General features: G+C 44.8%; 2 protein-coding genes across 2 annotated transcripts in view; both read left to right on the top strand.

The window, feature by feature from the left end:
* mnx2a (motor neuron and pancreas homeobox 2a) lies at window positions 1–3,966 on the top strand. Its single transcript, XM_076262731.1, has 3 exons — window positions 1–1,214; window positions 2,347–2,504; window positions 3,036–3,966. Exons 1-3 carry the CDS (start codon window positions 704–706, stop codon window positions 3,498–3,500), a joined length of 1,134 nt encoding a protein of 377 aa, XP_076118846.1. The 5' UTR covers window positions 1–703; the 3' UTR covers window positions 3,501–3,966.
* A 1,275-nt stretch (window positions 3,967–5,241) lies between these two features.
* Window positions 5,242–15,606, top strand: part of cfap65 (cilia and flagella associated protein 65) — a 44,401-nt gene continuing 34,036 nt past the window's right edge. Inside the window, exons 1-11 of the mRNA XM_076262872.1 lie at window positions 5,242–5,388; window positions 6,129–6,211; window positions 6,962–7,249; window positions 8,767–8,933; window positions 9,233–9,432; window positions 9,924–10,048; window positions 10,365–10,587; window positions 11,336–11,604; window positions 12,292–12,489; window positions 12,909–13,286; window positions 14,980–15,117. Of these exons, the coding sequence (XP_076118987.1) occupies window positions 6,131–6,211; window positions 6,962–7,249; window positions 8,767–8,933; window positions 9,233–9,432; window positions 9,924–10,048; window positions 10,365–10,587; window positions 11,336–11,604; window positions 12,292–12,489; window positions 12,909–13,286; window positions 14,980–15,117 (2,067 nt within the window). The 5' untranslated portion in view covers window positions 5,242–5,388; window positions 6,129–6,130. The remainder of the gene's footprint in view (window positions 5,389–6,128; window positions 6,212–6,961; window positions 7,250–8,766; window positions 8,934–9,232; window positions 9,433–9,923; window positions 10,049–10,364; window positions 10,588–11,335; window positions 11,605–12,291; window positions 12,490–12,908; window positions 13,287–14,979; window positions 15,118–15,606) is intronic.

Raw genomic sequence — 15,606 nt, 5'->3', positions numbered from 1 at the left:
CGAAGGGCATTTTTTTTAGCCTTTACAGATCAGGATCTATCGGTGTTGCTATACTTACATCGGCTCACTAGAGCCTTTGTTGTGAAGGACGAAAAGCCTCTGACGCGCTCAGTAGATGTGACACGTTTCCCTAAAACAATCATGAATAGCCTGTATAACATTTAGACATGTCTACGTGCGACTCCATGTGTGCTTTTATTGCACAATAATTTGTTTAAGCTTTTGGGATCAGTCTGGGTGCCAATGGCAAGATACAGAGAGAGAGAGAGAAGAGAGAGAGAGGCGGAGTAAATATGAGTGTAATTAGTTAATTAGAAAGCTTTTGACTACGCCGACCTCTCGGTGGAGGAGCTGTGACCAATCAGAGAGCTGCCCTGTAGGAGCACGGAGAAGTGCGTCAAAAAGTTGTTGGCGGCACTTGAAGCTGTCAGTAAGCATAGAGAGGGACAAAGGGACTACGTCAAGCCACACTAAATGTTAAAGAGCATTGCAAGGGAAATACGGCACAAGCTGAAGCGTAATAGCCAAACAGATTTCGAAAAAAGGTCGGGTATGCAGCGATTTGATCAGATTAAGTAGGTAGACTTGATTTACAAATTTGCGCAATTTTACTGACCATTTTCTGGATGCAAATATTTGTTCGAGTTTCGAATTTTAATTTCACTTTAATATAAAAGTATTACTGGCTGCAAAGCAATACTAAATGAGAACGTGCTCTGAGTCATCTCAGGTTCCAGTTGCCCTCATTGAGTTGCAAACCTTCACACTTATGACCATGGACAAGTCTAAGAACTTTCGCATCGATGCCCTGTTGGGAGCAGAATCACGGCCGTTCAGCCACACGGGCTCACCGACCCACTGCGGGGACAGCATGGAGGGCAGAGCAGTGGCATTCAGACAGACAGAAACATCTCCCCGCGGGACAACCGGAATCATCCCAATCCAAACCGGAATTATCCCCAAACCGGGCCTTTTGAACATCTCCACCCCGGGAATTACTTCACTGTCCCAAACTACCATACCCGGGATGTACCCGGCACCCATGTACTCCCTCGCCGCTCTTGGGGCTCAGCATCCAGCGTTCTCCTACTCGGGCTTCCCGCATATGCCATACCCTGAGGCGCACTTGAAGGCGGCCGCTATGGCTGGTGGGTTTCCGCTGGAGCACTGGATCCGGGCGGGGATGATGATGCCACGTCTCGCAGACTACAGTGGTAAAATAATCCCTAATGAGAAGAGTTTGCTGAAATGTCGGGGCTAGAGTTTAGCATGTGAGAAGGGATATAGGCTACAATTGTTTACGATTGTTTATTGACATGTTTATATTGTGTGCAGTTTCTGGAGAGACTACCCTACTTATTTTGTTGAAAGGTCGGATATCAATTAAATATATAATATACTTCAGTGATAGACTTGTGGAATGGGTTAAATGAAATAGCAGAAAGATGAATACATAGGCGCGATACATATAGGCCTATACCTCCCGTTAATTCCCGTTATAGTCTACAGCAAGTTCGTGGGTCATTATGATGTATCCAGTAGCCTAGTCTGTGTTTAATGCATTCGTTTGAAGTCAATTTCGTTAGGCATATTTTAATCATTTTAAAATAATATTTTGGCTTTTGCGAGTCAGTTTTTAGAAGGGAAAAAATGTAGAAGGGCAAGGGATGCTAATTTTAAAATAGAGTTGGGACACTTCATCTAAATTAATTCCCTTTATTTTTCCAATAACAAGAGGTTAACTTACACTGAGCAGAAAGCCCTTAATAAAATGTCTCGTCATTGCATCAGTGTTTATTGCTAACTTGGCTATAATGGAAGGGTTTTATTTTCTTTCCTTTTTATTTAATCATAAACGACAGCTCTATTAAAACTGTCTTTGTCAGAAAGAAAACTATAAAGAAACACTTTAACCAGTCCTCACTTCATCAATAAAGTTCTCTGTGCACTTTTATTGAATTTTCATTAAGTTAATGGCGCTCTCCTGAGTTTTATGGCCACGCCAGAGTAATATGTCCGGTGCTGTCATCAACAGTAAAGCGGAGTAAAGCTGTTATCATTATCGATGGGAAGGGGACATTGGAGCGGTCAAAGGCAGCATTCTGCTTTGTTGTTTCCTTGCCGCAGTGCCTCATCATTCTCATCTCATCTTGTTTGCTTGTCTTTTGTTATCTTTTCTCCCATCATTTCATCCCTCTTCTTCCCTCTTCACACATCCTCATTCTCTTTTTCCTCCTCTCTTCTTGTCTGTTCTCTCTTCTCATTTGATCTTTTTTCTTCCCCATTTTCTCCTAATCTCTTCTTCTCTCCTCTCTTGTCCTCCACGCTGTCCTCTCTTGCCCTCAGCTCCGCAGGCAGGCCTGATGGGGAAGTGTCGGCGGCCCAGGACGGCCTTCACCAGCCAGCAGCTGCTGGAGCTGGAGAACCAGTTCAAGCTGAACAAGTACCTGTCTCGGCCCAAGCGCTTCGAGGTGGCCACCTCTCTCATGCTCACGGAGACGCAGGTAATCAGCAGCCGGGGAGCTATGTAGGTGCCACGAGTACAGCCGGGAGGGAGAAAAACACATCCCTGTGTAATCAGGTCTTCACTTCTACTGAAGGTTTTATTATTACTGTAAAAAAGACTTTTTACACATTGGAGCGAAAGGCGATCTTGTGATGTAAGTGATCTTATTTGATATACATCAAAGTCTAGAAGTTGGCAATGTCATGTCCTTGAAATAAGAAATAAACAGCAAAGTGCTTTACAGAGAAAGAGAGAAGAAACATAATAGATGTTGAAATAGCATGAAGGTCTGCCATATGGTTCAGAGGTCAAACATCATTTGGAATAATGGCTAATCTGTCTCTGAAGACAGACATGTTTAGGGAGAAGGAATACTGTGATGAAATGTACAGGCATGAACGTGTTAGAATGTGTTTTAAAGGGTCTATATGATGTACTTGGCACGCAGACATGATAACCTAACAGTGATTACAGGTGAAAAATAGTGTATATATGTTCTAAAAGCACACCTCCCTCCCTCCCTCCTCAGGTGAAGATTTGGTTCCAGAACCGCCGTATGAAGTGGAAGCGAAGCCGCAAGGCCAAGGAACAGTCCGGCCAGCAGGGGTCAGAGGCCAGGCTCCTGGGGTCCAAGCGGTCCGGCCAGCAGGGGTCAGAGGTCAGGCTCCTGGGGTCCAAGCGGTCCGGTAAGCCTGGCGGCGCCAGCGACACCCGTCGCTCCAGCGCCCACGACGACGACGATGAGGACCTGGAGTGCGAGGAAGAGGAGGAGGAGGATGAGGAAGATGAGGCCGAGGAGGAGGAGACGGGGTTCAGGGCCTCCACGGGGGCGATAGGAGGGGCTGGGGGCATGCGGGTGGTGGCGGTGGCGGTGCCCCGTCAGGTGGACTTCTCGCAGCACTCGTCGGAGCTCAGCTACAGCTCCCACGGCTCCTACTCCGAGGACGAGCTGGACGAGCTGAGTGTGGACAGGAGGCCTGGCGTGGCGTTATGAGGAAGTGACATCGAGGCCGTCCCGTTAGCCACGCTTGTTGCATCCTTGAAATGCACCTTTAGGTATCCACTGTTTGTGACGTGATCGAAGGGCACGGAGCATGGTGCTCAAATCCGCTTTCCTTCTTTGACCCCACTCTTCCCTCTTTATACCCCTGTTGCCCACTCTAATACTTCACAAAAGTGGTACTTTGAGGTGCACTGTCAGAAGTGCAAGTGCACAAGTGCTCAAGTGTGCATCAGCGGGATGCGGCCCACTTCAGCTTCCTCTTGCTGAATTACATTCCTGACTCTGGGTGACTGACCACTGAAACCTCCCCATGCATTCAGTATGTACAGTATAGGCCACTTCTACAGCGGTTTGGACTGAAGAAAAGAGAAGTAAAAACAAGAAGAAAAAAAAAAGACTGTTGGAGAAGGGGACTATTATTAAAGACTGCTCAACTTCTCTGTTTCCCCTGTTATTACCCAACCCAACATTATGGGATTTTGATATGACTGACTACATCTTCATTCAATTAAAATCCCAAAGTCATCCCCAAGTCCACCCATTCACAACAACAACAATAATAAGGTCCTTTTTTGTATTTAAATAATCTTTTGGAAATTATATAAACTGTGCCAATGCACATACCAAATAGCAGTAATATTGCAATGTAATGCCAAATAGCAGACATTCTTAGTACCATTCACAAGTGTAATTCAGTTACAATTGAATGATTCTGGCCTGGTTCCATGTATAGGCCTACATATCACTATTAGAGGACTGATCTGAACAAAAGAGCCATGCTTGTAGATCTGTCTGTCTTCTGTCTGTCTGTCTGTCTGTCTGAGAAAAGTAAGTCACTTAAAATGAGTTTACTTTAAGCACTGTACAAATGGGATTTTTTTCCTTACTCATTTGTCATGTTAGTGGTGTCATTGTTTAATGTTATTTAAATTGTTTAAATTATATTTAATTTATTGGCTTTTAAATTAATTATAGTAATTATTACTAGTCACTGTCTATAGCCTATAAAAGAAAAAAAATAGCAATGAAAATACATTAGCCAAATAAATGCTGCATTTTCTTAAATGACAAATAAAAACAGTGTGGCTTGGGCAATATTTTTGAAGTCCTTAAACCAGGTGTTGTCCTTGCCATTTCTGCATCTGTGCATTTTGCAGTTGTCTTGTATTGTAACTGGATGTTTTTGTGTTTGCATCTCCTAATAATTTTATATAGGCTAAGCAACAGAAATAATATTTTGTTTTTTTTCGGATTGCTTATTCGTTTCCAATTCCTACCTCCTCACAAGGATTTGGTGCTAGCCGAAATCCAGCTACACAGCGAGATGGAGACTCTTATTTACGACCGCAGCTTTCAAATATGAATTACTCCGGCAGGTTTACTGATGGTCAAATAATTAAGTTAATGAAGGGGAAGTAAAATAATCAGCCCCTTATGGTGATGTCACAAATCCATTTAATTTGTGAAAAAGAAAATTACCCGAGTGACCAAAAGTGGAACCTTAAGCCAAGGGAAGTGTAAGGGCGGTGATTAAATATGAGAGCAGATGGAGAGGAATATTTCTCTACCGTAAGGCTGACAACTGCATATTTATACGCAGTCATTAACCGTGCTTTTAGCTGGCACCACTGACCGTCAAGCTGCAAGGGAGAGAGGTTTGATTAAAAAGGGTTTCGAAAAGTGGTCGTGAATATTGTCCCTCTACGGGTCCTGTCGTTACCATGGAGAGTAGTGGAAACATTTCTCTCGCAAAGTTGCTGTCCAAACGAGACATGGCACATTTTATAAACTTAATATCGGCACTACAATCTGGCTAGACGATTTGGATGATCTGTATTTGTACTCACTCTCTGATTTATTAATGTAAACTCTGAGCAAGGTAAGACCGACCAAGAATCATACAAACGTTAACTTAACGTTAAATTTACAAACACCAGCTTCCGCATGGAGTCGCTTAAAGTTAACTTAGGCCAGGCTACTTTGTGTCAAAAATAACGTTAGCCTACTGCTAAATTGTCAGTGTAGCTTCTATGTCAGTGATGTTACAGGCGGCAGGCGCGCATTTTCCAGATGAACTAATTATCTGCAGTTATTATTAGGCTACTACACACTAAGAACTAGCGTCTCAACATACTTGTCAGGCTCGAGTAACCTCGACATTAATGCCAAAAAGCGGGTTGTAGCCTACGTTAACGTAACCCATTTACTAGACCCATGTTGTTTAATAAAAATTCTGTCACTTAACGGTATAGTCTAGATCGAGATTTAGGCGGAGGCGTCGGCTTGAATAATCGTACTGCTTCACGTTTCGCTGTAACGTTAAAGTGGCGCAAGGCATTCACTTAGCTAACTTAATAGAAATGCAGGTAAAGGAAATGAGTGGCAGGGACATAAAAGCACATTTACATCGTTCAGTAGCCTACCTTCACGTTATAGCAGTTTCCTGTTTGGTCTGTAGCCTACCTTCACGTTATAGCAGTTTCCTGTTTGGTCTGTAGCCTACCACGTGAGCTGACTTTTTGAGCGAGCGAGCCTGTCACGTATCCTAAACCTGTCAAGTTGTTGTCGGCCTGTGATAATGTCACACTACTTCCACGGTGTTATCTGTTCATTCCACAGCAATGCTGACTGACATTCCGGCGAACCCCCTGAATCCCACCTTGCACTGGCCTAGAGCAGCCAAGTATGGAAAGCGAAACAAGGTGAAGTGATAGATTAACACAGAAGTCTTTCTTGCCACCATCTAGCCTAGGCTTATAGGCCTAGCCTATTCCACCACCATCGCCATCATCATCCTTAATTATTATTTTCATCATAATTACCAGTATCCCTCTCTTCTTCCTCTTCCATTTTGGTCCATCATTCATTTCACTTGAAGCCACACAATAAAATAAACTGTTACATCGTATAGCATAGGAACAAATATGTCTATCGTCATATTTCTATAGCTTGCATGATGATGAGTGGAATAGTCAATGTGTGGTGAGTTGGAGCTGGTATCTGGTTTAAAACATTTGGGAAATGCCTTGATGTTAGAAAGAACTGTCATTCCATGCTCTGAGATCAGGGTCTTAGTGTAGTCTGCTGGGTCATCTAGAGGTGTTATGTGGTATTGCATCAATATATCAGTGGCAATGACAGCACTAATTAGATATAGTTTGTATTTTAGGCTGTATCCTGAAATCTCTAAGAAATGTAGTGTGTGTGTGTGTGTGTGTGTGTGTGTGTGTGTGTGTGTGTGTGGGGGGGGGGGGGGGGGGGTCTCTAGTCTGTGAGTCTTTCATGTGTGTGTGTGTGTGTGTCTACTGTATGTGTTTACTGTACATTATGTGTATTCATCCAAGTGTGTGTGTGTGTGTGTGTGGTCTGTGTATGTGTGCGGTGTGTGTGTGTGTGTGTGTGTGTGTGTGTGTGTGTGTGTGTGTGTGTGTGTGTCTGCGTGTGTTTGGCAGCAGGCCTCTGCCCCACACCAGTCCCCCTCAGAGTCCCAGAGGCGCAGCTCGTCCCAGCGCAGCTGCTTCCTGGGCGTGGAGACCCTGGCGGAGCTGGTGTGGGATCGCTGGGAGCTGGGCGGCGAGTTCACCAAGACCCTCTACCTGAAGAACGTGCACGGCAAGCTGCAGCGGCTACGCTTCAGGCCCCCGGCCTCCAAGGCCTTCACCACGCTCTTCCCACAGGTCATCACTCTGAGTCCTGGCACCTCCTTCTCCATGCCCGTCACCTTCAGGCCACTGGAGCAGGTGAGGACCACAGCACCAGGGCTTTATGGCTGAAAAAGAAATGAATAATAAGTAGTTAATAAGTAGTACTTGTTATTGTTAATACGTAGATGTTGTTATATTATATATTAAACTATAAACACAAATCCCAAATCTCAAACTACATTCCCAAAAACTGAACAATTGCCTCAAAACAGTGTGTTCAAAACCAAACACTGTTTTCAGATCATCTCACAAAGCAGTCAAAATGAAAACACTACTGAGCAGTCATTAGACACTGAATGAACAAATGAAAAACACAGTGTTCAGGCAGCTCATATAGCTCCAGAAATGTTCATTGTTTACAATACATTGTTTAAAAACAAAACAAAACAAAGCAAAACAGACTTCATAACTCAGTGGATTCAACATTTACTGTAAATCCAGTAAACATGAAGTATTGAGAATGGGGGTTTGTGTTTACAGTTTTGAGAAAAGGGTGGAAGGTTTCAAAAAATGTGTTTTGGCAATTGTGAAAAGTTGTATACTGGAAAAGACAGGCATTTCAGTACTGTAAATGAGAAGTACATTGCAGTCTACAGCCTACAATGTTCTCGGAAAGCCTCACTGATAGTTTTTGTCCCTTGTTGATATGAACCTCCACTGTTCAGCAACCTGTTTACACTCTGAACTAGCTTATATTGGTTGTGTCACATCATTTGAAACATTGTGACCAATTTTGAGTAGTTGTGTTTAACATATGACATCTGTGCTCTATTTGTGTTGACCTTTTGCCACTTGTGGCTACCATTACAGTGTGCATCACAATGCAAAATGTGTCTTATTGCATGAGAATGTGTTTAGAGTTTTGCAAAAACAGTCTATTGTGTCTGTTGCAAGTTGTGTTTTATAGCCTATGTGAAAACTTTTTAAAGTTTTGGCAAAAGGGAGATCGATTCAAGAAATGTGTTCAGGCAACTGAGAATTTAGTGAAAATTAGTGATCATTGGTGAGCATTAGTGAGAATTACTTATTATTAGTGAGTCTTAGTGAAAATGACTGAGCATTAGTGAGAATTTGTGAGTAACGATGAGAATTGGTTAGTATTAGTGGGAATTAAGGCCGTCACACATGGCCGGTGATGCGACAGTTGAACGCGACGGTGGAATTCTGTTAATCACTTTATTACAAACACTTCTGGCAACTCGATCACCCATTGATTCAGTGGAGATACACTGACCAGAAAGCTGTTTTCTATTATGACGTATCAGAATCGCCCTGAAAAACAGAAAAGGGCCGATTAGAGTGATGTGACGGTCGCCCCGTTGCTCTGACTTGCCCCATTCACTTCAACAGATTCTATTCAATTTTGTTGATCGCTTGCCATAAATCACCATTGCGTTGTCGGCTGTGTGTGTAGGCCTTTATCATCTATCATCTGTTAGTATCTTTATATCTTTAGAATTTTTATATTCTATAGTAAGACATTGCAGAGACATGGGAGCATGTAGAGATGGAGTTGCTTTTTTATTCTCGGTCTGTCCCCTTCTCTTGGTCAGTGTGAGTACCAGGACACAATTGAGTTCCAGAGCAAAGAGGGCATGTTCCAAGTGTCCCTCCGGGCCACCATACCCCGTCACAGCCTGGAGCTTCCTGAGCAGGTGCAGCTGCCTACTTGTGCTGCCCACCACAGCACCCAGACCACCTTTACCCTCCGCAATCCCAGGTGCGCTGAGCCACTGTGGATAAGTGTTGCTTTAGTCTCTGAATTATGATCGTAGTCCAGCACTTTTTAAGAAATCCGTTTTTGAATATAGGACCTATACTATGGACACACACCTGTTTACTTCAGCCATGTTGTTGAAACATACTATTTTGTGTTCTAGTGTCACTTTGCTAAAAGAAAAATATATGTGCAAGGTCTCACCAATCCTCTCTTGTGTAAACTTCTTTTATGTGTAGTGAGCTTTCATATCTCTCTCTCTATCTCTCTCTCTCTTTCTCTTTCTTTATCTCCACTACCAGTAAGCTGCGCACCAGTTTCAGCTGGGAGGTGGATGGTCCGTTTCAGCTCTCTCCAGAGAGTGGGGTGCTGGCGCCGGGCGAGGGGACTCAGGTCACGGTGCTCTTCCGCCCCCTAGAGGCACGGGTGTATCAGACAGAGGCCCGCTGTGCCTTTGGGGACCAGGGAGAGAACAGCTGCTCTATGCTCCTACAGGGCCTGTGTGAGTCACTCAGACCAATCAAGGAAAACCTTACATTACTAGAGTATTACAGTAGTGCTGAAATGTTTAATTGTGTGTGTGTGTGTGTTTGTGTGTGTGTGTGTGTGTGTGTGTGTGTGTGTGTGTGTGTGTGTGTGTGTGTGTGTGTGTTTTAGATTTTGTCATCTGTTGTGCTTTTTTTGTTTTTTGTTTACTTAGTTGACTTAGTTCACATCACGTGTTGCATTCTACACAGTGGAAATTGTCCACAACCCTGCCTTCAAAGACAAAAAGCACATTAAGGTCTGGAAATACGTGGATCAGACATTCCTGTGGTTTTGCAGTTGCGGCTATCAAGAACATGCTGTACTCGGAGAATAACTCACAGTTTTGTGGCAATCAAATCATTTGGGGGCTACCTCAATCAGTGTAGAGTCCAGAAGACAGTGAATGAACAGTATGCACATGACTGGTTTTGTGTGCTGTCATCATGTTGCCCCCTCTCTCTCTAGCTAAGTACCCCTACCTGGAGATCAGATCCCCGGGAGGGCAGGAGGGCTGTAAGCTGCTGGAGTTCGGAACCGTGGCCTTTGGTAGCTCCCAGGAAAAGCACTTTGAGATATTCAACCCCTCTCCAGTGAGTCCACATAGTGGTGCAGTCTGTGTCATGGACTGTTTATAGTTCTGCAGATCATTGTAATGGATAGTTTTTGGTGAATATGCAAATAGATAAGAATTATGGAAACACCCCCAGACCACCATTCAAACAGGATGTGTCCTGATTTTATTCTTCCTTGTGTTTCTTTCCTCATTTCTTTTTTTCTTTCTGTCTTGTCTTAATTTCTTCTCTTTTCCTCTCTCTCTCTCTCTCTCTCTCTCTCCATCTCACTCTGCTCCTCTCTAACTGATGGTTGACTCTCTCTCTCTCTCTCTGTTCTCTCTGCCTTTCTTAGGTGACCTCGTCCTTCTCCCTATCGCGCCTGCAGCGGCCCGCTCTGTTGGACAGTGTGTTTGAGTGCTCGGTGTGCGAGGGCCTGCTGACCCCAGGGTCGTCCGTGCAGGTGCCCGTGTGTTTCTCCCCGGTGGCAGTGGATAGCAGCAGTGTGGAGTACCTCTGTCTCTCGTCACCCGGGGCCCTGAGCAAACAGCTGGTCAAACTCACCGGCTCCTGCTGTGGTTTGTTCACACTCAACACATTTGAAAATGACCCTTTGGTTGGCATACCAAGGACAAACCTGCTGCTGTACTCTTTCATGCAAAAATTCCAACAGAGGCCTGGGAGCAACCACACTAGCTTGTTAATGTACCAGTTAACGTGTGCATGTACTGGTATGTATGGTATGGTACTATTATGTACTAGCCTGGCGGACACCAGATCCATCTTAAAACTGAATTGAGATTGAGAATTAGTTTGGGGATGCTTCATTCACTTCTGATCTCCAAGGGGGGCATAACCACCAATGAAATTAAACTTAAATTGGTACATTGAACTCTAACCAGATCTTTTCGAAAGTAAAGCAAACACATCTTTTTAGTAAATAAAGGTTTTAAATGTAGTTGTTTACTCAAGTTCAAAGAAAATACACGTCTGTGTCGTTTAACACTGACACCATCAGCATAGCCATTGGATGTGGGCAATGCACTTCTAACTGTACTCATATCATATATCATCTGATCTGTCATCATATCAAGCCCACCCCATGCCAGATAAATCGGTTGTGATTCCAAATTATGTGCATCATTTAATGAAACATTTAAACTTTTCAAAATGTTTAAAAAAAAACTGAGTACAAGTATTCAAAAACATAAAACACCAAAATACAGTTTATCAAAGGGTCTTTATTTAGTCAATATCATTTTTGCCCATTTGTTTCTCCCCTTTATCACTAGTGCCTGTAGAGTGATGGGTGTCCTTCCCCTGCAGGTCCGCTGATGTCCCTGAGCGCGTCCGTGCTGGACTTCGGCTGCGTGGCGGGGGGCGGGCGGGCCACGCGCGTCCTGCAGCTCTCCAACTCCTCGGCCGTGGAGGGGCACTACCAGTTTGACGTTGGCGTGGACGGGCACAGCGTCTTCAGCGTGGAGCCGCCCAGGGGCACGGTGGCCCCCAACACGTCTCTCAGCGTCCAGCTGCACTTCTGCCCGCGCCACCCCATCCCCCACCGCCGCAGGCTGGCCTGTCTGGTCATGCACAGGGTGGGAACACGCCCCACAGCACACAAGCACACACAGCAGCACAGGGTGCTACCACGCCCCACAGCACACAAGCACACACAGCAGCACAATCTGCTCACTTAAACAAAGAAGCCGTACATGTATAGAAATGTAAAAAATCAGGTCTATAGGCCAAATATATTTGCGTATGTAAGGAATTTGGTCTCTGCATTTATCCCATCTGTGAATTAGTGAGACACACAGAGCACACACTAACCTGGAGCAGTGAGCTGCCTGCTACAGTGGCGCTCGGGGAGCAGTGAGGGGTTAGGTGCCTTGCTCAAGGGCACTTCAGCCATGGATGTGGGCATGGGAGAGCAGTGGTCAACCACTTTCCCCGCCCACATTTTACCTACTGGTCGGGTATGGGATCGAACCGGCAACCGTTCGGTACCAAACCCAAAGCCCTAACCAGTAGGCCACGGCTACCCCTAAGTCTCCATATGAATTGATGAAAAACAACTTTTCCAGGGAGAGTAGCTTGCCACGAAAACAGACAAACAAACAAACAAACAAGCAAGCAGGGTCTGAATTTACATAGAATGTCTTAATATGATTTTTGTTGTTGTTATTTGGATGGTCATTGAGTTTGTTGATTGATTGAATGGTTAATTGATCAGTAAATTGATCAAGTTGGTCAACAGTGAAATTTGACCCCCTGACATACAGGAGCCTCTGTTCCTGGATGTGATTGGCACCTGTCACTCAGAGCAGCTGAAGCCGCTGGTGCTGCGTCCGCGTCACCTGAGCCTGTACCTGCAGCACCTGCGGCGCGGACTCACCGTCTACCCGCCGGACATCCTCAGCGCCATGCTGGCCCAGAAAACACTGCAGCTGGACCAGGACGGCATCCTCAACATGCCACAGGTGTGTGTGTGTGTGTGTGTGTGTGTGTGTGTGTGTGTGTGTGCGTGTGCGTGTGCGTGTGCGTGTGCGTGTGCGTGTGCGTGTGCGTGTGCGTGTGCGTGTGCGTGCGTGTGTTTGTGTGGGTGTGCGTGCGTGCGTGCGTGCGCGTGCGTGTGTGTATGTGATATTGGAATAAGTTCACCTCAGATGATAAACAAATCAGTGTCTCTGTGTGTGTATATGTGTGTGTGTGTGTGTTTGTGATATCCTCATACTTCACCTCAGATGTCATGTAGCAAATCTGCAAAAAAAAAGAAATCCTCATTCTGTTATCCTCACTACTGTTTTGGATATGTTTGCTCTTTAACGACTTTACTTTTCTGCATTTGAATCATGCGTTCCTCATCTGTGTCTGAAGCATTAATATCCCCTCACTGCAGGATTTGTCACAGGAAGTCGTTCCCTCTGACCCCCTGATGCCGATGAGCCCAATGGACGAGTACTTCCTGGTGGAGACGGCAGCGTCCGTCAAGCGCCCCCCTCGTGGTGCCCCCCACCCTGGTTGCCACGTGTCCGTGGACCCCCCCGAGCTGCTCTTCTACGAGGCCCCGCACTCGCGCTCTCTAACCCTCACCAACCACACCAAGGGCAAGCTCTGCCTGCTCTGGACCCCCGGGGGCCCGGACTCCCCGTTCAGCGTGGCCCCCGAGACCTGCGAGCTGGGGCCCCTGAAGACCACGGACTTCAGAGTCACCTACTGCCCCCGTCAGGCCAACACCGTGCATGCCGCTCAGCTGGAGTGCTTCGCCGTCTATAAGGTACCAGCAGAACATCTCAGGGCCAGTGAGGAACAGATGAACACAGCAGAGTGGTATAGTAATGAACAGATGAACAGAGCAGAGTGGTATAGTAATGAACAGATGAACAGAGGAGCACAGCAGAGTGGTATAGTAATGAACAGATGAACAGATGAACACAGCAGAGTGGTATAGTAATGGGAGATGAACAGATGAACACAGCAGAGTGGTATAGTAATGGGAGATGAACAGATGAACACAGCAGAGTGGTATAGTAATGAACAGATGAACAGAGGAGCACAGCAGAGTGGTATAGTAATGAACAGATGAACAGAGGAGCACAGCAGAGTGGTATAGTAATGAACAGATGAACAGAGGAACACAGCAGAGTGGTATAGTAATGAACAGATGAACAGATGAACAGAGCAGAGTGGTATAGTAATGGGAGATGAACAGATGAACAGAGGAGCACAGCAGAGTGGTATAGTAATGAACAGATGAACAGAGGAACACAGCAGAGTGGTATAGTAATGAACAGATGAACAGAGGAACACAGCAGAGTGGTATAGTAATGAACAGATGAACAGAGGATCATAGCAGAGTGGTATAGTAATGAACAGATGAACAGAGGAACACAGCAGAGTGGTATAGTAATGAACAGATGAACAGAGGAACACAGCAGAGTGGTATAGTAATGAACAGATGAACAGATGAACACAGCAGAGTGGTATAGTAATGGGAGATGAACAGAGGATCACAGCAGAGTGGTATAGTAATGAACAGATGAACAGAGGAACACAGCAGAGTGGTATAGTAATGAACAGATGAACAGAGGAACACAGCAGAGTGGTATAGTAATGGGAGATGAACAGATGAACAGGGGAACACAGCAGAGTGGTATAGTAATGAACAGATGAACAGAGGAACACAGCAGAGTGGTATAGTAATGAACAGATGAACAGAGGAACACAGCAGAGTGGTATAGTAATGAACAGATGAACAGAGGAACACAGCAGAGTGGTATAGTAATGGGAGATGAACAGATGAACACAGCAGAGTGGTATAGTAATGGGAGATGAACAGATGAACACAGCAGAGTGGTATAGTAATGGGAGATGAACAGATGAACACAGCAGAGTGGTATAGTAATGGGAGATGAACAGATGAACACAGCAGAGTGGTATAGTAATGGGAGAGGACGTTTCTGTGATCTTGTTTATGTTTATGTTTATGTCCATGTTTATGTTTAGGGTATTTGGTAGATGCTTTTGTCCAAAGATCATGCTAAGCTAAATGCTAACTTGTTAAAAGACCAGCAAAGCTTTATACAGTACAGTACATAGACCAATATACATGTATTTCCAACATACATGATATATACCAATATATTTCCAGAATAGCAGCTTCATTTCATAGCTATATTCATAGCTATATTCACTACATGTACATGCTGAAACCTATACATGCTAATCACTACACTCACATTTGAGTGTTATTGAGGTCAGGCCTCTAAGTACACCTGCTTTTTTCAGGGACTTAGATGTGTGATTTTGACCTGAGCACGGACATGGTCTGTTTTAATTACCCTTACCGATTAACCATTTACCAAAATACTTGGTGATTCATTCAATACTGTAGGCCTATAGTTGACCACTAAGGCCTATAGTTGACCACCATTAGTTGTTGCGGTCCTAATCTCGTGTGACGCGTGCAGGTGCTGCGGGACCACCGGCTGACGGAGGAGGTGACCCTGTGCCCCCCGTGGTGTGTGACGGTGAGGGTGAGTGGACACTCCTTCCAGCCCGGCCGGGAGCCCTTCCTCCCCCGCTGCAGTCTGACCAGTCCTCATGTGGTGAGTCACGTATTTAAAAAGCAGAAGTATACTTCTGTGGACACGCCATTGCACAATGTGTACATGTGTGGTCTCCAGAGTATTCTCATTATGTTGCTGTTGTAAACTTATGAACGCAAGTCAATGCACATCCGTCTTCTGTCTGAATGGAGAGAAAGTTGTGGATGCTGCATGGACAGGTTGTGATGTTGATATCATATGTGTGTCCTATAATCTCAATTTAACAACAGTGACAGAGAGCTCAGGCTAAAAGCTCTCCTAAGGCAAAAAAGCAATCCCGTCAGTTATCACCTTGTTATAAAGCTGTGTGTTCAGGATCCTTAGCTATAACTATCTATCTATCTATCTATCTCTCTATCTATCTATCTATCTATCTATCTATCTATCTATCTATCTATCTCTCTCTCTATCTCTATCTATCTCTCTATCTCTCTCTCTATCTATCTATCTATCTATCCATCTACAGTATCTATCTATCTATCTATCTAT

Source organism: Alosa pseudoharengus, unplaced genomic scaffold, assembly GCF_046254945.1.
Source record: "Alosa pseudoharengus isolate Yale_2024_CS ecotype anadromous, Long Island Sound unplaced genomic scaffold, YU_APseudo_1.1 YU_APseudo_1.1_scf_3, whole genome shotgun sequence".
NCBI lineage: Eukaryota > Metazoa > Chordata > Actinopteri > Clupeiformes > Clupeidae > Alosa > Alosa pseudoharengus.
The sequence above is the reverse complement of the archived record's forward strand: the minus strand, read 5'-3'. Positions and strand labels throughout refer to the sequence as shown.

Excerpts from the sequence above, each read along its gene's own strand:
- mnx2a (XM_076262731.1), top strand. The coding sequence starts at position 704 with ATGAGAACGTGCTCTGAGTCATCTCAGGTTCCAGTTGCCCTCATTGAG. Across the intron at positions 1,215-2,346 it reads ACGTCTCGCAGACTACAGTG|CTCCGCAGGCAGGCCTGATG; the intron begins GTAAAATAATCC and ends TCTTGCCCTCAG. Across the intron at positions 2,505-3,035 it reads TCATGCTCACGGAGACGCAG|GTGAAGATTTGGTTCCAGAA; the intron begins GTAATCAGCAGC and ends CTCCCTCCTCAG.